General features: G+C 36.0%; 3 protein-coding genes, 1 long non-coding RNA gene and 1 pseudogene across 8 annotated transcripts; 2 read left to right on the plus strand and 3 right to left on the minus strand.

Annotated features, from left to right (window-relative positions):
* Positions 1 to 2,645: 2,645 nt before the first annotated feature.
* Positions 2,646 to 4,010, minus strand: LOC104706950 (putative membrane-associated kinase regulator 1). Its single transcript, XM_010423194.3, has one exon. The coding sequence runs from the start codon at positions 3,830 to 3,832 to the stop codon at positions 2,798 to 2,800; it is 1,035 nt and encodes a 344-aa protein (XP_010421496.1). The 5' UTR covers positions 3,833 to 4,010; the 3' UTR covers positions 2,646 to 2,797.
* A 3,416-nt stretch (positions 4,011 to 7,426) lies between these two features.
* LOC147939890 (zinc finger BED domain-containing protein RICESLEEPER 2-like) lies at positions 7,427 to 8,599 on the minus strand. Its single transcript, XM_087461076.1, has 3 exons — positions 7,948 to 8,599; positions 7,544 to 7,894; positions 7,427 to 7,464 (listed from the first exon to the last, which is right to left on the minus strand). Exons 1-3 carry the CDS (start codon positions 8,597 to 8,599, stop codon positions 7,427 to 7,429), a joined length of 1,041 nt encoding a protein of 346 aa, XP_087317202.1.
* Positions 8,600 to 10,866: 2,267 nt separating this feature from the next.
* LOC104706951 (chloride channel protein CLC-d) lies at positions 10,867 to 16,807 on the plus strand. 3 transcript variants are annotated; one of them, XM_010423196.3, is made up of 22 exons: positions 10,867 to 11,815; positions 11,921 to 12,142; positions 12,225 to 12,271; positions 12,366 to 12,464; positions 12,597 to 12,671; positions 12,784 to 12,872; positions 13,062 to 13,202; positions 13,289 to 13,359; positions 13,441 to 13,520; positions 13,638 to 13,787; positions 14,103 to 14,162; positions 14,273 to 14,347; positions 14,546 to 14,697; positions 14,793 to 14,928; positions 15,004 to 15,135; positions 15,239 to 15,316; positions 15,403 to 15,458; positions 15,532 to 15,612; positions 15,703 to 15,859; positions 15,944 to 16,045; positions 16,187 to 16,231; positions 16,416 to 16,807. In XM_010423196.3, the coding sequence occupies exons 1-22, from the start codon at positions 11,560 to 11,562 to the stop codon at positions 16,428 to 16,430; spliced, it is 2,319 nt and encodes a 772-aa protein (XP_010421498.2). In that variant the 5' UTR covers positions 10,867 to 11,559; the 3' UTR covers positions 16,431 to 16,807. The 3 variants fall into 3 exon arrangements, with proteins under 3 accessions (XP_010421498.2, XP_010421497.2, XP_087318036.1); XM_010423195.3 differs by having other exon boundaries at positions 11,100 to 11,815; positions 16,187 to 16,236; XM_087461910.1 differs by lacking the exons at positions 10,867 to 11,815; positions 11,921 to 12,142; positions 12,225 to 12,271; positions 12,366 to 12,464 and having other exon boundaries at positions 12,621 to 12,671; positions 12,803 to 12,872; positions 16,187 to 16,236.
* Positions 16,808 to 17,550: 743 nt separating this feature from the next.
* LOC104709428 (sugar transport protein 8-like) lies at positions 17,551 to 19,663 on the plus strand (annotated as a pseudogene). Its single transcript, XR_015564529.1, has 4 exons — positions 17,551 to 17,730; positions 17,906 to 18,226; positions 18,384 to 19,010; positions 19,110 to 19,663. The product of XR_015564529.1 is annotated as a sugar transport protein 8-like (transcript).
* A 471-nt stretch (positions 19,664 to 20,134) lies between these two features.
* Positions 20,135 to 20,793, minus strand: LOC147939891 (uncharacterized). 2 transcript variants are annotated; one of them, XR_015564531.1, is made up of 2 exons: positions 20,753 to 20,793; positions 20,135 to 20,327 (listed from the first exon to the last, which is right to left on the minus strand). It is a non-coding gene; the product is annotated as an uncharacterized LOC147939891 (long non-coding RNA). The 2 variants fall into 2 exon arrangements; XR_015564532.1 differs by lacking the exon at positions 20,753 to 20,793 and adding an exon at positions 20,395 to 20,741.
* Between the last annotated feature and the right edge of the window lie 4,088 nt (positions 20,794 to 24,881).

Below are 24,881 nucleotides of genomic sequence, written 5' to 3' on the forward strand. Positions count from 1 at the left end.
GTGCAAATATTTAAATGAGACAGCGATGGTACCAAAGATCTTACTAAACACATGTCAAACTGTCTATTTCCATGCATCGCAAAGACAGTACTGTTCCAAGTTTCTAACCTACCCTGAGTATTTTTTTTATTACTTGTGTTCGACTAATCATTAACTAAACTCCAAAACATCATTCTATATGTAAGAGAGAGAGAGAGATAGTATTAAGTTATATTATGGTTTTTAAAAACTGATATGGAATTAACTCGGTTAACGCAGCACATCAGTTGGTGTAAACGCTTAAATACTGACGTGTTGTGTCAAAACACAGATCCATATAAATTTGGAATTGCATGTTAAGAGATGAATGATTGATTTAAACAGATTAACTGGAGCATTGGTCCAACCAAAAAAACGATACAATTATGAATTACCCCATTATTGGCAATTACATAAATGGACAAAGTGAGATGTCATGATTGTGATTGTACATAACTTAAGATATTGAACTAAACACAAATTGAAGAGAGACTGAGAGACTATTTACAAATATTTGTGAAATTTTAATTCGTTTTGCTAACATGATGCAGTTTAACAAAAAATGAATATGTTAAAAACTTGAAGATGGGCACCAATATAGAAAACAGTGTCTAAATGGTGTTGTGTTTAAAATTAGTATTATACATACATACATATATTTATATAGCTAATTATTAATATAAAATGTATACACATATATAAGAAATAAGACTCAAGATCGATGTTGAATAATAATAAAACTAAATAATGATGAAGAGGTCCCCATTCATAACAATAATTAAATTTCACTGTGCTTGTATTTATACCATCAAGATGGTCACGAAAAAAAAATATATGAAGAGCCCCCATCAATAAATGAAGACATTATTGGCTATGATTAAAAATCACAGAAGTAAATATTTATACGTTTGTAAGATAAACAAAGTGTATAGAAGCTTTGACTTTTGACCACATTAGAATCTTTATTACGTACCAACGCTTCTCAATGCAAAGAAGAGCACATGCATCGATCCACTTAGAACCAAACATATGCATATGTGATTAATGTTGTTGAGCTTCTACTCCACGTATACGATTTTAATTGTACTATACCTGCAGATCATAATATCATTTCATTTACCCCTAACAAAATCTAAAGAAACATGTGTACTGTCATGCAAATCACACTAATATTGGGATATTTGAGTTTATGGTATTGGTAAGGACAGCACTATAGATTGGTTTTGAATAGTGACGACATACGGGTTTTACGATATAATTATATACAATGAAATTATATTGCCGTGAAATTTTTATAAATCAATAACGTCAGAACTGTAAAATTTTATTAATTTATTAATGTATATATATTGAGTCAAAATTCAAAAACTATTTAGACAAATACATATATTAATTTATAGAGATTTAAACAATTTTTTTGGTTTTGTTTATTAATATATAAAAACTTTGTACGGATTTTGGGTTTAAACAAAAAAAAATTCTTTGAGTGTTTTTTGTTTGTAAATGATCATCACACTGGCCGTACTTATTATACTATTCTTACTCAACATCCGAATTTTTTTTGGTATGCTCTTTCACCTATTTAACTAATTTTACATTTACTTTAGTTTTTTTTTTTCTTATACATTTACTTTAGTTTGATCATTCTACATTATTTGTCTTTTCCTAGCCACCGTTTAAACCCGGTGATTTGAATATTTGCTCGAAGCTTTTCCTTATTTGCGTATGTGAAAAAATCTTATAACTATAGACTAAAAATAAGAAGTTCGTATGTGTTTTTTCCTCATTTGTAATTTTGAAATTTCTAATTGTAAACCATAGATGGGAAACATCGTACCTATTTCGATCTCTTTGTATATAATTCATATTTCCAATCAATCAATTCGAGCAAAGTGTTATTTTTGTTTCTTAAAATATATGTAAAAGTACATTATGTGCACCCAATAAGCTAGTAACATTACTTTCAATAACTTTTACCGTTTCGTATGTTACATCATATCTAAAACCATTCTTAGAAACATTGACTAAAATATATATTTTTTGGAATACAAATGTCATCATTTATATCAACTCGTCACATTTTAGCCCGACTTTTTTTTTTCCTTTCAATGTCACAAATTAGAGAGCCATTTTGTCCACACAAAAACCACAAATAATAGTTTGATACAAGATATTTTCAGTTGAGTTGTTAAAATATAGAAGTACATTAATTAATCATCATCAACATAGAACACCGACAATAAACATAGATGGAGAGAGAAGATAAGGTAGGTACGAAGAAGTGAACCAGTTTCGCAGAATAGTACTTGATGAAGGTACTCAATAATCCAACTCTTCGATTATTTTTCTAAAATTATAAACCCCACCGTCGTTTTCTTGTTTCCTTCAATTATTTTCACAACGTCTATGATATATAACCTAAATTTACTTATAAGTCTACTAATCATAAATTCATAATCAAACAAAATAACAAGATTGGAACAGAAAGAAACAATGTTGGTTGTATACATTTATACAACACTATAATTTGGAAAAAAAAGAAAATGAAACAAAGATGAAACTATAAAATGATTCACCTACTACAACGTATTATTATGATTTATGAGTTAAGTTAATCAAACAAAGTATAAAACAACCAATAACATCGTTAATTAAATCGAATGTTTGGATCCTCACAGTAAGACAAAAGAGTAGATCAAATCTTTCAAAACGATCACTAGAAAATTAAGACATGTAATTAAAAAAAACATGATAGATGGATCCAAAAGATATTAGCTAGCTAGATCTCGAGACTACTAACCAAGTTCTTTTGCAACATTGAGTTCTTGCAATGAGCAATAGCTCCTTGTATAGCACTTTGTAACTCTTCCATTGAAGAAGACATACTGTTGTTGTTGCTGCTGCTGCTAGAGCTAGCTCCTTGATGTACCGGGAAACCGCCACGTGTCAGTACGCCAGAGTGACTCGGAGATGACCTCATCGAGGATGGGCAACTCGCGGCGCATCGTCCTCGTTTCGTGTACTTCATTAGGTTTCCTGAGAAAGAGATCGATAAACCTCCGCTAAAGGAAACACCGGTTGGAGCGGCGGTGGTGGCGGTGGTAATGGTAGTTGTGGAGGTGGTCGTTCCACGTATGTTGTTGTCGGAATCTTTGAGAGATGTTGTTGATGATGACTCTGTTTTTAAAACGGTTGAGCTCTGTTTTTGAGAGAACTTGTCGTATAACGGTTTGACCTTTTTCATGTATTTGCGTATAACTTCTTTCGCGGTGGAGCTCATTCGTTTAACCGACGACGGAGCTGCGGCGGCGGCGGAGGAGGATGAGTGGTGGAGATTGGTTTTGGGGTCTTTCTTGAAAACAGAGGAGAATCTAGCGAGAGAGAAGCCACCACCGGAAGATTTGTTCTTTGGAGGTTTAAAGAAGAAGTCTTCATCGTCAGTTACGGAGCTAGGACGAGAAGAGTCACAGCAATCAAGAGGAGGAGGGTGGAGGAGAGGGAAAGAAGCGGTGGAATCAGTGGATGAGTTAGATTCAGTGGAGTCACGTGCGGCGGAGGTTGCGGCTGAGGAGGATGAAGAGGAAGTGTACTCCGAGGAAGAAGTGGAACATAGCGTACGGACGAGAGAGAGACGAGGAGAGAGCTGAAGAGGGAGAAGCTGGCCTTTGTAAAAGAGCTCATCGGCGGGACAAAGCGAAGAAGAAGCTTTCCGAGGCGAGATCGAGACGTTGAACTCGAATTCCGACGAAGATGACGACGGAGACGAGTGAGATTGCGGTGGTGGTTGACGTGGACGTGGTGGTTGACGTCTCATTGTGATCTTATCTCTCTCTCTACTACTCTTTTGTTTTGTACGAGTCTTTTGGCTTCTATGTAAATAATAGAATGATGTATTGTTGTTTCTAAATTTAATATTATTGTAATGTTTTGTAATATTATTTTATTGCATGCTTATTAATGAGGGCTACTCTGCAGTGCAGTTGATATCATGAGAAAAGGCCACGATGATCGCCAGATTGAAGCTGTAGTCACATGCAATGTAATTAAAATAGTGTTATTATGGAGCGTAGGATTAGAGAGTTGTTTAGTGACGTTTAGTTAAACTGTAAATATTATAATCAGTTTGTAGGAGTGAAGAGTGAGCAAAGCTAGTTGTGGCTTGTGGTCTGATCTCGGACAATTCCGGAAATTATGGTATCCCTAGTTTTGTTGCAAGTTCCATTTTCATTGACTTGAACAACTCTAGTTCTCTTTTACATACAAGAAAAAAGAACTCTACACTCTAGTTCTCCTTTTTACCTTTTTTACTTGGAGAGAAGTCATTAGTTAAATGTTTACATATTGTTTTGATGAATTAGTTATCTCCTACCAGCTTTATATATATAGGCTATATAGCAAAAGAATTGGTCGCGTTGGCCATTATTTATACATATGAAATTAAGAAAATTTTAAAGATATCAATATATGTATTATGTATATATTTATTTTTTAACAGCAACAAGTCAATATAACTAAGTAAAAATTTCACTTTGTTCGCCATTTATTTATTATTTTTTTTTTCGCCATTTAGTTTGGATGTTGTGTTATTGGGACCAGTTTCATTAATAAAACTATTTACAAAATTTATGTATCAGTTTAACATGGACCAGTAATGTAATTTGGTAAGAACTGGTGATATATATAACATGATAAACTAATAACTATATACATTTGTATAATATATGAAAGTGTTGTCGTCATTGTTGGGAAAATACAGCCGAAGAAGGTATAGGAATCGTAATTCCATCACGTGACGCTAACGCCATGGGTGGCGATTGCTCTCTCGTCCTATCTTTCGTTCTTTGTTTTTGTTTGTTTTGATTACTATAGATTCTCTTATCAATTATCATTTGTTTATTATTATATTTTCTACTACTTTTTAATCACGCCGTTTATTTTGGATGAGTTGAATCATTTTTCTTACTTGTTAAAGCAACTACTTGAATATATTATATATATATATCAGAGACTCATAGTGTCATGGTGGTGTTGGAGCCATTTTGTTCCAGCCGCTAGTTACCTGGTCGATTAATAAGCTCTCCACTGTAAAGTCAGTCTATCATTAGTTTAAAACATTAGACATTTGATCTCCTTTGTCTAACGATAATATATAAAATAAAATTAAGAAAATTATTTATGTTTGTTTCATTCAGGTTTTTCTTAATTCATCAACATTTTTAAACCATTCAATGAAAGTGGTGCAGTGTGTTCTAACCTCTGGAGTTCATCAAATAATTTTATAGTTAGTTGATGGTTTAATGAGTTAAAAAATTTGGATCAATAATGTATTTTAGTGTTGGTCCAATAGTATCACATAGAAGACTTAGACAAGAAAGCCGTGAACCAAAATGGGAGTTTGGGATTCCTTTAATGAGTCTATTTTAGTTTCATTAGACTTGCGTCTCTCTTCATCCTTCCATATTCAATTATCAAATCTCATCTACAAATCTACTAAATAGCTTTTTCATTGTTGAATGAATGGTCATGTTGTACTGGCATATCTAGTCTCATTAAATAAATCTCACTATGCATAATGCATTCACAGTCTAAAAACAACAAATGTCAATCCGGTAGCTTACTAAATGATACCACAACTATTAATACCTTGTTGGTTTCATAATTTTCTAAAAACACCCATTTTGTTTTATTCCCAGGATAATTAGAGATGTGATGTTCGAGTAGTATTGATCACGGGAGTTCGAAATTCAACATGGTTTCTCTTGATCCTAGGAAATTAATCTTTGGGCCTAAAAAGCTTTTAGATCACTCCTCAATTATAAAAAAAAAAACTAGAGTTATGATGTTGGCCGTAACTAGAAGTTGTCCTGTAATTGTGGGTCGAAATTATATCATTTTTTTTTTTTAACTCCATTCAAAATATCAGTAAGTGGATTACTTGATAACTACAATCATTCTAGATGGATTAGTAGTACGTGCGTGAAATTTTTTTTAGACCACCTCTAATTATTAAAAAAATCCTAGAGTCAGTCAACCTTTATGTAATGGCTACATGCCCCATCTATCATACATAATTATGGCCCAACTTTAATTTTAGTTAGTGACATGAACAATGGTTAGGGAATCAAATGATATGAACATTAATATTTGTAGCTTTTCAATGAAAATTGATGAATTTTCTTCATTATTAGTTAAGCTATTGCTTTCTCATTTGACTTCTGTTTTATAATTAATCTACTGTGTGGTGTGATTTCTTTTATATAATAAAAAGGTCACAAAGTTTGTAAATTGTCTATATATTTAAACACGGCCATGACAATAACCCTCAACTATTATGCAACGGTAAAATTGGTGTTAGAGCCATTTTTGCTGGAGCATGAGCTAATGACTCCGACATACAAGATAATTTCTTCTAAATGTTCTTTTTTTTTTATAAAAATAAAAAAGACTTCTTTTGAAAAGTTTTGAGTGCAAATCAACATAACTGGAAAAGGTTACGTTGATGCGTACGATAATTATATATGGTTTAAAGCATGCCATCAACATCTAAGAATTAAGAAATTAGCTTTTGAGGTCAAGTTTTGATAGATAGGATTGATATGGTCTTAATCTTATTAGTATAAGTTAACCTTAAGGACCATTATGGAAAACCAGAAAGGGATCTTAGTCTAAAAAGGTGTGGTTGAATATTGCACATAAAAGACCACTAGGAAAGAAGCAACAACAAGCATGTACAAGGAGCTTGCTGCGTTTGATTCCACTCCCAATAAAGTTTCGTGACATTGGGGAACCGATAAAAGTAGGCCTGCGAATTCGGTTTTTTCGGGTAATTCGAGTCGGTTTTTTCGGTTATCGGGTTTTTCAGAAATTGAAAACTCTACCGAAATTAACCGAATAATAGAACGGTTCGGGTCGGTTCGGAGGTTCGGTTATTTCGGTTATTTCCAATTGTCAATACAAGAACACACAGTAAATAGAAGATGATTCATGACATTTAACATCTTAAGATAGCATACAAGTCATGCTTACAAAAAAACAACAAGTACAAGTGTTCATCAGTCAATCCTACTTCTCTTATACATAAAGAGACTATGGGAGACAATTTACAAAAAAACCACACTTACAAAAGTCTCCATGAAGGTCTAATACTAAGGTCACAAAGATATTAAGAGACAATTGTTCAAAAAATAAGTCACTTGCCAAAAGTTAACCGAATCGATGAGAATTGACAAAACACCAATGATCCTCTCCTCTTACTAAATGCATTTGGTATATTGTCAGTCTTTACTTAAAAATAGTAAAAGTTATCAGTTTTTTTTTTGTTTTTTTTTTTTTTGCAAAAGATATAGAGAAAGAGAGACAACCTTTTAAGATCATTATTTGGTTCTAGTCTCCTTTGTTCATCTCTAGATCACGGAACTGCTGCAGGATGAGTCACATTCTGTGTAGCTGCACAATGAATATGATAATCAATTAGTCATTATGCAAGAACGTAATGAAAATGTAAGAATTTTGAGAAATGGGTTACCTAAGGACTCATGAAACTGCAATTCTTCAAACATCTGAACTAAGCTTGCTAATTTTTCAGCTTGAATGGTATTCCTCAGCCATTGTTGAGTGCAAACCAACAATTCAACCATGAAAGGTGACATAGAACTGAGATACGGGTCCAAGATGCGACCACTTGTGCTAAATACAGATTCAGAAACAACCGACGACACTTGAATAGCAAGGATATCTCTAGCTAGCTCGGATAAGACTGGAAATTTAGAACTGTTGCGCCCCCACCAAGATAAAAGATCAAACTCCAATCCCAAAGCAGTTGGAGTCCTTGGCACCGGTTTCTCCAACAAGTAAATATCTAGCTCACTGCTACATTCTTCATTTGTAGTTTCAGCCACCATCTTAGCAGTGTATCCATCCTCTCATAACCATCCTCATCCGACAAATCAAACAAATCACTTGCTGATACTCCAGGATCAGTTACGACTCCAGCAGTAGTTGGTACTCCAGGGTCACTTACGCTCAACTTCATTACATACTCTGCATACATCTTCTTCATCACAACCTTGATTGATGATCTTAGATGAGTACTTTCGACACTGTCTTTTCCATACAGCTTGTCGAAGCAAAGACCAGCAAACTCAATCTTGTTTCTGGGATCAAACACACTTGCGATGATCACAAGCGGATTCATGTTTAAGAGACCATCCCAATATTTTTCAAACTTACTTCTCATCATCATCGCTTCTATCTTCAGTAGCACATCACCGTTGGTGCTTAGATTGATCAGATTCCTCTCAATAGTCACAATCTCATTATAGCAAACAGTAGAGGTCACTGGTTTGGTAGCTGAGAAAGACAAAGTGCAGTTGAAAAAGATCTTCAAGAACTTAACTAACCTCTGCACTTGATCCCAATCAGCAAACGTCGGAGGACCAACACGCTTCTGCCCATTCAGCTCAGCTTCATCACCATTCTCCTCACAATTCTCTTCAGTGTCCATGAAGTAGTCGTTATATAACTTGTCTTCGGCCAACATCTTCTTAAATGCAACCCGGAACTTGATTGCGGCTGTCAGCATTAGATAGGTCGAATTTCACCTAGTAGCAACATCAAGACACAAACTACCTCTTCCTACGTTTCCTATGTCAACCCTCAACAGAAACGATTTCAACCTATCACTTGATGATCTCACATACTTAATTGCATTTCTGATAGAAACTATACTCCTTTTTGCTTTGGACAAACCATCCCTCACTATCAAGTTGAGGATATACGCACAACACCGCATATGAAGATACTCACCATTGCTAACTAAAGCATCAGGTCCTCTCATTATCAAAGCGTCTGTGAATACCCTTAGAGCCTTATCATTCGCCTTAGCGTTATCCATTGTTACTGTGAAGACCTTCTCGATTCCCCATTCTTCTAGACAGGCAACCAAGTGCTCAACAATTGTATCACCTGTGTGATCTGTGACTGGCTTGAAACTAATGATCCTCTTCTGCAACTTCCAATCTTTGTCAATCCAGTGAGCTGTTACCACCATGTAGCTACAAGAAGTCGTGGGAGCTACCCATATATCAGTTGTCATAGACACTCTCAGCTTCTCCTTACCAAACAGCTCCTTCAAAGCTTCTTTCTCTCTCAAAAACATAGTGTATATATCCAATGTCGATGTCTTCCTGCAATGGACTGTATACATGGGAAGCATGTTGCTGCACAATCTCCTAAATCCCTCAGACTCCACAAATGCAAACGACAGCTCATTAAGGACGATCATCTCATTCACAGACCTTCTAAACAAACCTTGATCGTACTTGATTGCTGTCATTACACCACTGCTATACCAGCTAACACATTCTGACTACCACTCTCTAGATGCATCTTGAACAACTTACACCTGCTAATGTGATTCTTCATTGCACTTGTTCCATGAATCACTGTGTCACATCCTATATCTTGACCACAATACCGACAGTTTGCAATGGAGGGATCATGTGCTTGCTGAATAAAATGCTCCCAAACTGGAGATCTATGAGTTGGCTTTCTCCTCTGTTGGGACGGAAGAGTAGAAGTTGTGGGCTGAGTTCGTCTTCTCTTCCCTCCAACAGAAGAAGCTGGCGGACCATCATCAATCTCTTCTTGTAGAACAGGGTCGCTGTTGTCTTCACTAGAACCATGAGACATCTGTTAAGTAACAACAAGGGAAACAGATCAATCCAAGAACAACACTATCATAACAAGCGAAAAATAGGAGGACCATAACTATCGAACATCAAAGGAAAAGAATCAAACCAAGAACAACACTTTCCTAACAAGTAGCAACCCTAGATCTATACAACAAATCAAAGACATACAACAATATAAATCTATTAAGCGATGTTGTAGAACAGTAGGCGAAAGACCTTCACATATACTAGACAAGTAGTTTAAGGCTTTAAGCGACAAAGATTAAGTCAATTTTGAGTTTGTTTTAACGAGAACAACTTAGAAAAGATTAAGATAGAAGAACTTACAGTGAAGATTAAGAACAAAGTTGATCGGGACAAGAACACACAGGATCGGAACAGAAACTCGAAGATCTCTTTCTCTGTCGCTGCTAAGAGGGAGAGTTTAGATAGATTATGTTAGATTAGAAACTAATGAAATAAACCGGTGTATAAACTTATATATCTAAAGTTAAATTTCGGGTTTTCGTCGGTTATGTCTCTCCAAACCGAACCAATTACAAAACCGAAATTATTTATAACCATACTAATCAGAATTCGAAAACAAATATAACCGAACCGATTTGTCTCGCTTCAGTTCGGTTCGGATCGGATTCTCACGCGTAGATAAAAGCATGAAGGCGAAGGAGCTATTTTAAGTCTAAGGTCATAAAGAAGACAAAGTCCATTCGAAATTGTATTCCTTCTTTTATTTTTGTTTTGTTGCATTTTTATTTTTTTATTAAAGAATAGTATAGGTGCTATATTAATGTTATTTCCAGGTAGATATATGATTATCACCCCACATTTATATTTCTATTTCCACTCCTTCATTAGCTTAAGTCCAAAACTACCTATATAAAATTCAAAATCGTAGCATGTGTTGTGAGTTAAAGTAGAATTGGATTCAACTTCTGAAATTTAATTAGTTGAAATTTTTTGGCAATAGCACTCGAAATTAGATAATAAAGAATTTTCCTTCCGAGAGGTATATTCTCATAATTTTTTAAATATTTTTTTTGTTATTATTTATAAAATGAATTTATTAATTGAGTTTTCTGTTTTCTTTTGACACTTCAAAATATTTAAACCCATCATTAATCTTTTTATATAAATTCGGTTTGAATTTTGAACATCTAGAATTATGAATGTTGTTGGTTAATCAAATACGAATTGATAATACAAAAACAATGTACCGTTCGTATTATAACTAATTTTTTTAAAAGTGATTAGCTAAGATATGACAAACAAACCGACAAAAATATAATTTTACCAGTCTTTCTATCTTCTTTAATCCTTTTTTTTTTTAACCATTTATGGTTTTCTCCAGCCTTTTTTGAAATATATATTTTTGTTTTGGTTACTAATCATATCCATTTTATTTGTAAGCTAGTGTAATATTTTCCAATTTTTTTTCCTTTTTTTTTTTGTTGACAATGAATGATAGATAATTTCTTTTGTTTTAAAAAGGATTGACTTTATATTTGGGGAATGTTGATAGCAATACTTTCAATATAAAAAAAAAACAAGAAAAAACATACATTTCACGGTGAAATTTTCACCCCTTTGTAAGTAATTTAATAAGGAAAGTGAAAAATACTCATATCTTATTATATAACAGAACTGATCCTTAAGTTGTGACAAAAAGAAAAAAAGAAAAAAAACTGATCCTTAAGAAACAGAGTTTAATCAGAAAATATAAATATATTTATCCTAAAAGCCTCAAATAAGGTAGTACCGTAGGAGTAGTAGTGGATTACAGTTTTTTTTTTTCTTTCAAAAAGCCGTCTCTGTGATTCGAAATCCCTAAATCTAGGAACCATTCGAGATCATGTTATCGAATCATCTCCAGAACGGGATCGAATCCGATAACTTGATCTGGTCTCGTGTCCCTGAATCCGATGATACATCCACCGACGGCGTTGGTCTACTCAACTCTCGCCGTGACGGTGGCGGAGGTGTCGATAGTCTCGATTACGAAGTCATCGAGAATTACGCTTACAGAGAAGAACTAGCTCATCGTGGGAAGCTTTATGTAGGTTACTACGTTGCTGTCAAATGGTTCTTCTCTTTACTCATCGGGATCGGTACTTCTTCGTTCTTCTCTCTTCGGATTTTTTTATCTGTTCGATGTTCCAGAATCAGATCTTGAGATTTTGTTGTTGTTGGTGGTGATGATGATGATTTCGTAGGAACTGGATTAGCTGCTGTGTTTATCAATCTCTCAGTTGAGAATTTCGCTGGGTGGAAATTTGCACTCACTTTTGCAATCATTCAGAAGTCTTATTTTGCCGGGTTTATAGTTTATCTTCTCATCAATTTAGTTTTAGTGTTTTCTTCTGCGTATATCATTACTCAATTCGCTCCTGCTGCTGCTGGTTCTGGCATTCCTGAGATTAAGGGTTATCTCAATGGTACGTACTAAACTAGCCTTCTTAATCTCTCTCGTTTTCGTAATCTGTAATCGTCTTTCATTTATTCAATTGGATTGCGCAGGAATTGATATTCCCGGGACCTTGCTATTTAGAACACTTATTGGAAAGGTGAGTTAGCTTTTCTGGAATGTTATGCTACTGTGGAAGTTTTGTTTCGTTTTCTATTTTGAAGACAGTTTTTTTATAGTTTGCTCTCTCATAGATATTTGGAAGCATTGGTTCTGTTGGGGGTGGCTTAGCTTTAGGGAAAGAAGGTCCCCTTGTACATACTGGTGCCTGCATCGCTTCGTTGCTTGGTCAGGTAAGCATCTGAGTTCCATGTTATTCAGGCATAGAGATGAATACTGAATGTTTTTTGGCTTAGTAGTCGGTCTCCCGTCATTCCTCAGGAAGTTAAAAATGTGTGCTTTCCTTCTGCTTCTGTTTGTTTCAGGGTGGATCCACGAAATATCATTTGAATTCTAGATGGCCGCAACTTTTTAAGAGTGACAGAGATCGTCGTGATCTTGTAAGTTCCTAGATGCTTCTTGTGAAGAATGCTATCTGATTTTTTTTTTGTTTTAGATTAGGTCATAATCTTCTTTGAGAGCTTATTCCTTAATTTTCCGATGCCTTGAAAGGTCACTTGTGGATGTGCAGCTGGAGTTGCTGCCGCTTTTAGAGCTCCAGTTGGAGGAGTGTTATTTGCATTAGAGGAGGTCACCTCATGGTAGGTTCCTTCCCTCATTGTAGTGCCTAAATATAGTCTGTTCTGAGAAACAGCCATTTGAAGAACTTCTTTTAGCTATTCAATTATTTCCCTAGCAATTGCAGCTTAGGTATCTTTAGGATATCTTAGTTAGTGTGAGTCTGGGACACTATTCGGTCTGTCATTTAATTGAATTTGCATGTATTGAAGGTGGAGAAGTCAACTTATGTGGCGTGTCTTTTTCACGTCTGCTATTGTGGCCGTTGTGGTGCGTACTGCCATGGGATGGTGCAAGAGTGGAATATGTGGACACTTTGGTGGAGGTGGTTTCATTATATGGGATGTATCAGAGTAAGGTTCTAGCTTCAGTGCTCACTTATATTGGGCTAGGTTAATAGTGCTAAAATTGACTTGGAACTTTTCTTTCTCTCATTTAGTGGTCAAGATGACTACTACTTCAAAGAGCTACTGCCAATGGCTGTAATTGGAGTAATAGGAGGTCTACTTGGTAAGGAGATTTCTTTTCCTGCACTCTTGGTTCCACTTACCTTTCGCTGTCTATTTCATTCCTCATGGCATTTTCCACCAGGTGCATTATTTAACCAACTTACACTCTATATGACATCTTGGCGTCGGAATTCTTTGCACAAGAGAGGAAATCGAGTGAAGGTATTCTTTGATGGACGATTACAATTAGTTCTTCATTTATTTGGTTATGTTTATCTTCTTGAAGATTGATTGTCTCGTTGCTGGATTTGAATAAATTATAAAAAATTGAATTTGCAGATAATTGAAGCATGCATCATCTCTTGTATAACTTCAGCAATCTCGTTTGGGCTACCTCTCCTAAGAAAATGCAGTCCATGCCCTGAGTCAGTTGCTGAATCTGGTATTGAATGCCCACGGCCTCCAGGAATGTATGGGAACTACGTAAATGTAAGACACTGTTATAGATAATATCTGTTGCATGTTCTTTACAATGCCGATCTGTTATGATTTAATTTAGCCAAATTTAACCTTTTTTTCCGATGGAAAAAGTGTGCAGCCATACATAAACTTACAAGATTTGTTAAGTATCTAGAAAACTTCGAAAATACCTTAATGGTATTGTCTAGAAAAGTTTATATAATGAGGCCCCAAAACTTTAGCAATGATAACCATTTCCCTGCTGAGCTTTCTGACTTCCCTAACATTTCTGTCTTGAAGCATTGCCTCATTCTTGTTGGTTTTTGTGTGTGTCAATCATCGTAGTTCTACTGCAAGACGGATAATGAGTACAATGATCTCGCTACCATTTTCTTCAATACTCAGGTCTTTTCTTCGATAATATTTTCACAATAATTATTTTCAATTTCTACTTTGCTTTATTTTCATTTCTGTCTGTTTCAATTGAAATATTTTGCTTTTCATTTTGATGACAGGATGACGCTATAAGGAATTTGTTCAGCGCAAAAACAATGCGAGAGTTCAGTGCTCAGAGTCTACTAACTTTTTTGGTATGAAATTCTTCTACTTGGTTTGTTCTTAATTTGGTCTATAGTTCTTGGTAGGTTTGAGTTTGATTGAATGATGTCCATGCTTGCAGTAGGATAAGGAACATGCTGATTTGACTTTTTAAATCGTTCCATCTCTTTATGAAATATCTTTCAACTTGTTTATTTCTCTGATTCATCGTCCTTATGTTTTATGTATAGGCTATGTTTTACACATTAGCAGTGGTGACCTTCGGCACTGCTGTTCCAGCTGGGCAGTTTGTTCCTGGAATAATGATAGGTTCAACTTATGGGCGCCTTGTAGGCATGTTTGTGGTCAGGTTTTACAAGAAGCTCAACATTGAGGAGGGAACGTGAGTCTCTTTGTGTATTTCTTTGTTAATCTGTTTTATATGAAATTTTTTGGGTGAACTTCGGGCCTTTGATACAAATTGTCTTTGAACCTTAGTTATGCTTTGCTGGGAGCTGCTTCCTTTCTTGGAGGCTCGATGCGGATGACTGTATCTTTATGTGTTATCATGGTTGAAATCACCAATAACCTGAAACTTTTGCCTCTTATAATGCTGGTTCTTCTCATCTCAAAGGTACGAGTTACCAACCATTATTAGTTATCTTGATTCTTGTGGAAATATGCTTGTTTTAATTTGTTCTGTCCTTAGGCCGTCGGTGATGCTTTCAATGAGGGATTGTATGAAGTGCAAGCACGCCTGAAGGGCATTCCTTTACTGGAATCGAGACCCAAGTATCATATGCGTCAAATGGTAGCAAAGGAAGCATGTCAAAGTCAGAAGGTTGTTATCATTTCTCCCTCATCAGCGAACCACTAGATGGAGCTTGTAATACATGCTTCTTAATATTAAGCTATATCATAATTTGTTTTTTCTGTCTTTGAAGGTAATCTCTTTACCTCGAGTTATCAGGGTTGCAGATGTTGCTTCCATATTAGGCAGCAATAAACACAATGGATTTCCGGTAAGCATTGCTTTGTGCTACACAGGTTTGACTCGTGATTACTTAGTGCTCTGTGCGTATGTTTTTACATTTTGACATTCTACCAGGTAATCGACCACACGAGAAGTGGTGAAACACTTGTCATCGGGTTAGTTCTGCGAAGGTACGTGATTGTACATTGCAAAAAGAATTATTGAAAAAGAAATAGATCATTCTGAATTTTGTTCACCATGCAGTCACTTGCTTGTTCTCCTTCAATCTAAAGTCGATTTCCAACATAGTCCTTTGCCTTGTGATCCAAGTGCCAGAAATATCAGGTAAATTAATGTTTCACACTCTTCCTTTTCTCACTCTCTTTTGAAGTATTCATATTTTTCTGATAAATAAATTGATCATGCACTCTCCAGGCACAGTTTTAGCGAGTTTGCTAAACCTGTTTCATCGAAAGGGTTATGCATAGAAGATATACATCTAACTTCAGATGATTTAGAGATGTACATAGATCTTGCTCCATTTTTGAATCCCTCTCCGTACGTTGTTCCCGAAGACATGTCGTTGACAAAGGTGAGGAAAATCTCTGATTGTGTCTTTACCTGATGCACCAAATATCCATCATCTTTGGTTGAGAATCTGACCTGTTTGGATCAGGTTTACAACCTTTTCCGGCAACTTGGATTGAGACATCTATTCGTCGTTCCCCGTCCTTCCCGTGTGATAGGATTGATTACCAGAAAGGATTTGTTAATTGAGGTATCCATTCTCTTACATCAGTAGATAGTCAAATTGAGGCATCCGTTCTCTTACATTAGTAGATAGTCATACACAATCTTCCGTTAACAAAAAATCTGACATAAGGAATAACAAAGGTGATGTTGCTGGTCCGATATGCAGGAAAACGGAGAATCTCCAGCAGTGGAACTCCAACAGTCAACTAGTGTAAGGTCTCTTGCTGCTATTCTTGTGTCGAATCACAAAAACCTTGGGAGTCTCTCAAGTTTTGTTTTATGATCCTCTAAACAAACCCCTCGTATAAGGATCATTCTAAGTTTTAAGTGTCTTCTCCAATGTCTTTTTCCCTTTGGCTAAACCTTATTATTATTACCGTTTGTTTTGCCTACAGAGGTCGGTACAGTGAGACAACTACAACGCGGATGGATGCTACACGTCCGCTTCTAGACGATCTTTTAGGCTAATAAAACAGTCAAACATATACAAGGAGTTTGAGTAACTCAGGCCAATTCTTCTTCCATACTACAAAACGAAACAAGTTTTTTTCCCCCGTTTAGCCCAAATCCGGTCTGAAGGGTATATGAGATGGGATTGTGTTGTTCGTTAACCGGTCTCATTGGCCGTTTACTAGAGAGTAGAAAGATTATTATAAAATGTAGAGAGCTTCATTGTTGTAATTGTGCGATCTTTGAATATTTTCTTGGTCATTGTAAAATAATCCAGCTTTTGATATATTATTATTACCTGATTAATTTATACCATGTCGGTATAAAAAAACCACAATTTATACGACCGTGAGGGAAAGATGAATCATATTTACTTTCGTATCCAGAGTTGAAAACTTTTAGATGGGAATAACTTTTATGTTATTCAACTTGATAGAAATGAAGAAGTTTCGGAATTTTGGTTTTTGGTTTTTGAGATAACTAAATTTAAGATCTTTTGTTTTTTTTTGGTTGCAACGAAGTTTATAAATTTATGTAATGATGAAAATTGTAAACATAATAATCGATTAACCCCTATCTTTAGAATATCAAACTGAAAAGACTAAAATGTAAAACTTCTGTATTCAACTTACAGTAGTCATAACAACATGACTCACTCATGACTCATCATGATCAGAGTCTAGCAAATATATTCTATAATTAACTTTGACCAAATTAAGATTTTCACTTTATATATCATGTAACAAAAATGAATCATATTGTTGATGGAGAACCAATAAGGAAACTGGGGATATATTGTATATCCATGTTTTTGTATTAACAAAATCTAGACGTCATTAAAAAAAAAAAAAAAACTTACATAAAACAACCAAGATTACTGATCCAGAATCTATTGAGCAACCAATCAAATTTTCATCCTTACTCATTTCACAACCTGTATTCTATATTTAGATATCATCTCTCTATCTTCTTTCCTGTCTTCTCTATCTTTGTGATCTGTATTAATATATATTTTGCCTCATCTTAAAGTGAAGATTTTGTGTCTGCTTCTCTCTCGCTCTTCTTTTACAAGACAGAGAAGCATATAGACACAAAACAAAACTTTTAAGAGAGCATAGACGTTTTATACAATGGCTGTGGTTATATCTTCTAGTGGTAATGCCCAGGCTTTCGAAGCGAAGATGATTGTTTATGTCTTTATCTGTGTCATTATCGCAGCTGTAGGCGGTTTGATCTTTGGCTACGACATTGGAATCTCTGGTTCGGTTCTCTTCTCTGCCATTATCTTAGATTCTTATGCTCTTTTTTTTTTGTCGCGGTACTTATGAATCAAGAAACTGAATACACAGCTAATTAGGTATTTAGATATGTCGCTTTTGGTTCAAGAAATGTTAGAAATTAAATACTTAAAAACCAAATTTCGTTATAAACACAGGTGGAGTAACGGCGATGGACGATTTCTTGAAGGAGTTGTTTCCCATCTGTGTACGAGAGGAAGAAGCATGCGCACGAGAACAACTACTGCAAGTACGACAACCAGTTCTTGCAGCTCTTCACCTCTTCTTTATACCTTGCTGCTCTAGTGGCTAGTTTTTTCGCTTCCGCTACGTGCTCTAAGCTTGGACGCAAACCCACAATGCAGTTCGCTTCCATCTTCTTCTTGATCGGTGTTGGCCTTGCCGCCGGAGCTGTTAACATGTATATGTTGATCATTGGTAGAATCTTGCTTGGATTCGGTGTTGGCTTTGGTAATCAGGTATGACCTTATGATCTTTTTTCTCTTTCGTTTCGAGATTACTTTATCTTTAGGCATGATACGTTACGTTGCAAGATTTTGGTTTGTTTGAGATCTTGAATTTTCAGGTTGTCTTCAAATGACTAAAGATTATAGTATGTGTCTAATTTTCTTGCAGGCGGTACCGCTTTTCTTATCAGAGATTGCGCCGGCGAGGCTTCGTGGAGGTCTTAATATTGTTTTCCAACTAATGGTTACAATAGGGATCCTAATCGCCAACCTTGTCAACTATTTCACCTTCTCAGTTCATCCTTACGGATGGCGACTAGCTCTCGGTGGTGCAGGGGTTCCCGCCCTCATCCTCCTCTTCGGATCGCTTCTCATATGCGAAACGCCGACTAGTCTTATCGAGCGGAACAAAACCAAGGAAGGGAAAGATACGCTCAAGAAGATCAGAGGTGTTGAAAATGTTGATGAAGAGTATGAATCAATCGTCCATGCTTGCGATATCGCGAGGCAGGTCAAAGACCCTTACACGAAACTGATGAAACCCGCGAGCCGGCCGCCTTTCGTGATCGGAATGTTGCTCCAGTTTTTCCAACAGTTCACTGGTATCAATGCAATCATGTTCTATGCCCCGGTTTTGTTCCAGACTGTAGGGTTTGGAAATGACGCAGCTCTGCTTTCCGCGGTTATCACGGGAACGATCAACGTACTCAGCACGTTTGTTGGGATTTTCCTCGTCGACAAAACCGGCCGGAGATTTCTATTGCTTCAGTCTTCTGTTCATATGCTCATCTGTCAGGTCTTATTCTTCTTCTTTGTCTTTCTTGTTGCCCAAGTAAATGAACATAGGTTAAGTTAGCGTTTCTTGTCTCACAAACTAACAATTTTCTCAAAACAGTTGGTCATTGGAATCATCCTAGCCAAGAACCTAGATGTGACGGGTACACTAGGACGGATACAAGCCTTAGTAGTGGTGATCTTTGTGTGCCTTTACGTGATGGGTTTCGCTTGGTCATGGGGACCACTAGGATGGCTAATCCCTAGCGAGACCTTCCCCTTGGAGACTCGAACTGAAGGGTTTGCATTGGCTGTGTCTTGCAACATGCTCTTCACCTTTGTGATCGCTCAGGCCTTCCTATCGATGCTTTGCGGAATGAAGTCAGGGATATTCTTCTTCTTCAGTGGTTGGATCGTTGTGATGGGACTTTTCGCTTTGTTCTTCGTGCCGGAGACTAAAGGAGTCTCGATCAATGACATGAGAGATAGCGTGTGGAAGCTACATTGGTACTGGAAGAGGTTTATGCTTGAGGAAGATGGGCATGACGTCGAGAAGAGAACTGCTTGAGCTTGTTGAACAATCACCTTCTTTCTCTATTTTATTATATATATGTTTTCGGTGTAATTGACTTGGTTTTAATCTCTGCAGCTAAAGTTTTAAGTCTTTTTTTTTCATTTAATCTTCGTCAAAATGATTTCGGAAAGATTATACAAACAAATCACGTCGAAACTAAACCAAGAGAAGGCTTACAGTGGAATATCTTCTTTTCATATATGACAATGAATTACTAAGATTCACTGGTAGTCACAAGATGTTTTGACATGTTCATACTATTACAGGTGAAATTATTTTTTATTGAGAGCAAGATTATCCGTAGTATGATAATTGGAGTCTCTTAAACATTGTTTAATTATTATATGAATTAATTGTGTATTGTTTTGAATATAAGAACTCATGATTTCTTAGTTAAAATTTTTTCTTCCAATGGTAGGTTCTAATTTTGAGTCTCTTATTTTTAAAAATATTGTTTTTTTAAAAATTTAAAATTTTTAAATAGAATAGAAGTGGTATAAATGTGTAAACATTTAAGATTTTATAAAATTAGAAAATATTGTATTTTAATTATTTTTCAAACATACAAAACATAATAAAAACATTAATACATATTACAATAGAAGTGCAATTCATAAATGGAGACAATAACCATAACATAAATGTTAAACACAGAGCAAAGAGAATAAATAGATGTTCAAGGACAAAACAATAATCAAAAGAAGCAGAACCTACCTTTATCAGCTGCATCAATGAAGCTAGTTCTGGCTCACCAACAAGATCAGTCTGCAACAAAGTACAAACATTTTTCAGCTTGTATGATATGTCAAGGTAGAACCATAACATAGCTTACCCTTTGTGATTTTGTCTGCAATGGACTTCTTTAGGACACCATAAACCAATACAAACAATTCTCAAGTTCAACTAAAAGAAACACTATTCCATAAAGGAGCAGAAACACTAAAAAACTAAACAAAGAGCAAGTATTCACACATAACATCAGATTCGTACAAGATATTAACTAAGTGCAGGATGAATAAAGAGAAGAAGAAGCACATCAAAACATTAAAGAGTATAAGAAACAGAACAATACTATAAACGCTTCACGTTTTTAAATAAAAGCATAGGAATATGAGAAACACAAAAGCTTCATAAATCATCAGAGAAACGATTAGAAAAATAACAGTAAACAAAAATATATAAATATATACCATGATCGACATGGGCAATGACAGACATGTTACGGATGTTGCACGGGCGGACGTACGCTTTAGTTAGTGTGGCACGTGCCACATGCTAAATCCTGAAAATAAAATTTTGCATGGGATTTAGTTACTATAGTTCAGAAAATAATAACACTTATTATTAGTGCGTCACATGCTGATGAAGTCCGACGGAAGCTCTTTTTACAATATAAACTAAAATTCAATATAAATTGTATCATAATTTAAGCTATATATATTAAGCTAATAAAGGTTTAAGCCCAACTATTTAAAAGCTACTAATGATTCAAGCCCAACTAAATCAAAGTTTTTCTACATGTCTAAAAACGTTTTTCACATAGTTTTGTTTATTGACTTTTGAAGTTGGTTTTGACTATACACGGTGCCACTGCTACAGTCACAAGAGATGCTTTTCTGCAATGAAAATTGTGAAAATTACTCTTTTTTTTTTTGCTAAACATCAACTTTCCATTAATCAAAGTATTACAACCAAATCAAAGGTACATTACATTCACTTCTAAAGACTTGGACCAAAACAAATGCAATGGTTGGTCAAATACAACCCTGGAACACTAGGCGGATCCAACGCTACCTAATCGAGAACCATTGCATTTTTTAACCATAGTAAGATAGATAACACACCACAACTTGGTGTGAGATCATCACTTAAACCACCTAAAATAACCTAATGACACGAAAATAAATACTAACACAGAGAAAACCAAAAAACTACTACTGAAAACAATCAAATCCCAGCTATGAGAACCTGTGGATCGACATGTAAAACTTGTCCCAATAGCTTCAACACCCAAAGGCGCATCATCATAAGAGCTTGGTCTCTCCGGCTTTCACTGTTCCGGTCCTAAACCTAAAAACGGACAATACATCCTACTGAACCGACCAAGAGTCGTGAGACAAAACCAACGAAATAGCTGCTTCTCCGAACTAACCAAATAACAACCAGAATGCTAATCTTCTAAAGATTAAAAATTGAGAACACAGAATAGCATATCATCACCTCACAATGCAAGAACGAGAAGCTACATCACTTCCGTCGATTTACAAGGCACACTCCTTGGCCGGACTGAAACTAAAACAAAGAAGACACCAACAAACATAAACACCGTGGTGAAGCGAAGGACTGGTTCAACACCAAACTGAAAAGGGAGAAGGCGAGGAGAGACCGGCTAGCTACACCAGAATCCAGGAACGCCACGAGCACAGCCGCCATGAGGAGACCGAGCAGCTCCCATGCCTCACGAAACCACCACTAACCAAGATCTGAGAACCAGATCTAAATCTAAACCACCACAGGAGAGAGGGTCGGTCCACCAAGCTCCACCAGAGACGCTGAATGCACAAGCCACCGTCCTCAAGCAGCCACCAGAACAGCGACCTAAACTCCTTAGCGAATATTCTCTCTCCACGAGGTGGCTCACCACCAACCAGAGCGTCAGATCAGAGCAGAACCACGCCACAACCGCCGGAGCTAATGAACTGAAAGACGAAAGAGAAAATAAAAGCAAGGAGCCCTCTCACGGTACCGGCAAGGAACGCCGGTGACCGGAGAGGCAAACGCAGAAGAACCCTAAGTTTGTCGCAGAGATCGCAAGTTGGGAGAGAAATTAGGGGCGCGTGTACCTCAAATTGTGAAAACTACTTTACAAACTGAATAGGTGATCAATTTTTGAATTATTGTATGGTTTGTTTTATTAAAAAAGAACACTTAGATAAGGTGACAAATGAAGTAGTGATAAAAAAATTTCAAGATATGGAAAATAGTAGAATAGTTTTGTAAGACTTCTTAATATGTTTTTGTTATGACAATCTTTTAACGTTTTATTTTTTTGGATTTTTAATATTATTATTAGTATATTTTAATTAATTATTTAATTAAATATTTGATTAATTATTTTGTGCCCCATGTTAAATAAGTTTATGGATCCGCCACTGGGATGTTGTGTTTACGATCCATAATTTTCCGTTGCTCTTCAACTGTGAACTTCACCTGCAAGTTACAAACTATTAAACAAAAAAAAGGAGAACAAACCCGTTAGATTAATATCACACAAACGAATAAAAACAAAGCTAGAATTCATAGATGAATCAAGAACAACAGAAGATAGTTTAGACGGAGAAGAATCATATCAACCAACCTAACTAGCCTGGGGAAAAGATGTTGACACGCCGAGTAGGAGGAGAAGCCAAAGAAGTAAAACCTTTCTTCTCATATTCCTATGCATCATTCCCGATTCAGGGAGAAAGTGTACCATATTCTCCATCTACGTGATAGCAACAGCTCAACCGACGTCGCAGCACCATTCCCCTTCATCATCCAACCTACACAAACAGCTACTCTATCAAACAAACAGACCGAAGCTTAAGGCTGGAACCTGGAATCAATTTGTTTTGGCTACCCTATAAGAACTGCTCATGGAACACACAAAGGTGGCACAAAACAAGATCTGATGTAACAGGAATCAATTAGTTTTGGCTACCCTATAAGAACTGCTCAGAGACAGTACCTCTCTTCTATATCAACAGGTAAAGCATCACCACTCCCACAAAGAATCCTATCCAAAGCTTTATGCAACTTCTAAGTTCAAGCATCTATTCTCAAAGCATCTAAAATCACTACCTAGATACAGAAATGCAGAGATAATTATATCAAAACTTTTGTAAAAAGCCAACGATTTCAACTGAGCAGCTAAATCAGAACAACAATCATAAGCAAAACAATGAAGCTAGGATTGAGAAACTTACCCTCTGCTTCCAATTGATTCAATCTCTTCCGATTGAGTGGACTCCCAATTCACCATTCACGATTCTAAATCGCCTCTCCTACAACTTCTCGGAGCCGATTCACGATTCAATCTATCGCGATGGGACACGGCCGAGTCATCAATTCACGATGATGAGCATCTCTTCCGACCGCAATCTCCTCTTCCTCCACACCCTTCGATTCCAAATACAATTCTTCGTTTTCTCGCAATCGCGAGAGAAAGAGAGAGAACGAAAGAAATAATTTTTTTGTTCGACCAATACAATGCCGACACGTATCGTCTGTTAGATCACAAATGGGTATACTATACAAGGAGAGTTCTTAGATTTTTTCTTTTTTTCTGATTTATTTTTTTCACCAAAATGCTAAGAACTCCCCTATGAACCTGCCGATGGGGAAGATCTGAGGAATCAACTGTACAACCTGTCAACAGTCTAGTCACCGTACGTCTATGGTGATATCGGTGCTCCGAAATCGAAAGAAGTGTATTCTGCTATTGGTGGTGGCTCTCCTTTGCGTAACATAACAGTGATGAGCAAGCGGATTCTGTTCAGATGGCTTTGCAAGCGAAGAACATTGCTGTTAATGTCTATTCTATATATGTCGGTATGCAGTATTGGTATCAGTTCGCCGGGGTGGCTGTTCAGCAGGTGGTTTTCACATTCTGTTGGTCTTTTTCTCTCGATTTTAATCATAACAAGAGGCTCCTTTGCGGTTTTCATGGAGTTTCTTATGTTTTTGTCGTAATTATTTTGAGATTGCATGCATGCATACCGAGATTCGAGTTAAGGTTGTCAGAACTGTTTTTTTTTTTTTAAAAAAGAGGTTACTCTGCTTTCTGTTACCTGTTTATTTTTGGGGTTCGTTAAAAACTGCTAGTAGAAGACGCAAAGTAGATCAAGAAAATGTTTTGAAGGATGAAAGAATAAAAAGGTTTTAAATAAAAGAATTATTTAAAAATGAATTAATCTGTAAAACTAGAAACAACAACTCATTCTTCTTTGATCTTTTCACTAAACCGGAAAAACTTGATTAATGCGAGTCTTCTATTTCAAGAGACATCTTCAAAATTTTGTTATGTTTTGCACCCCAAAGTCTAAACTGCATGTGTGTAGGAAAGATTATACAAACATATCAATAATATCATGTTGAAACTAAACCAAGAGAATACTTCTGACAAATTTCATATTCTATGTTGTGAGGTAAGTCACTTTGCTTTTCTTTTTGTTTTTTGTCTGTGAGTCCGCGCTTTTTTTGTTGATCAAGCAACTTTTTCTCAATTTTTTTTTTCGTTCATATGGGGAACAATTACCACTCTGTAATAAGAGACCAACT

Source organism: Camelina sativa, chromosome 8 (genome assembly GCF_030686135.1).
Source record: "Camelina sativa cultivar CO46 ecotype springtype chromosome 8, ASM3068613v1".
Lineage (NCBI taxonomy): Eukaryota > Viridiplantae > Streptophyta > Magnoliopsida > Brassicales > Brassicaceae > Camelina > Camelina sativa.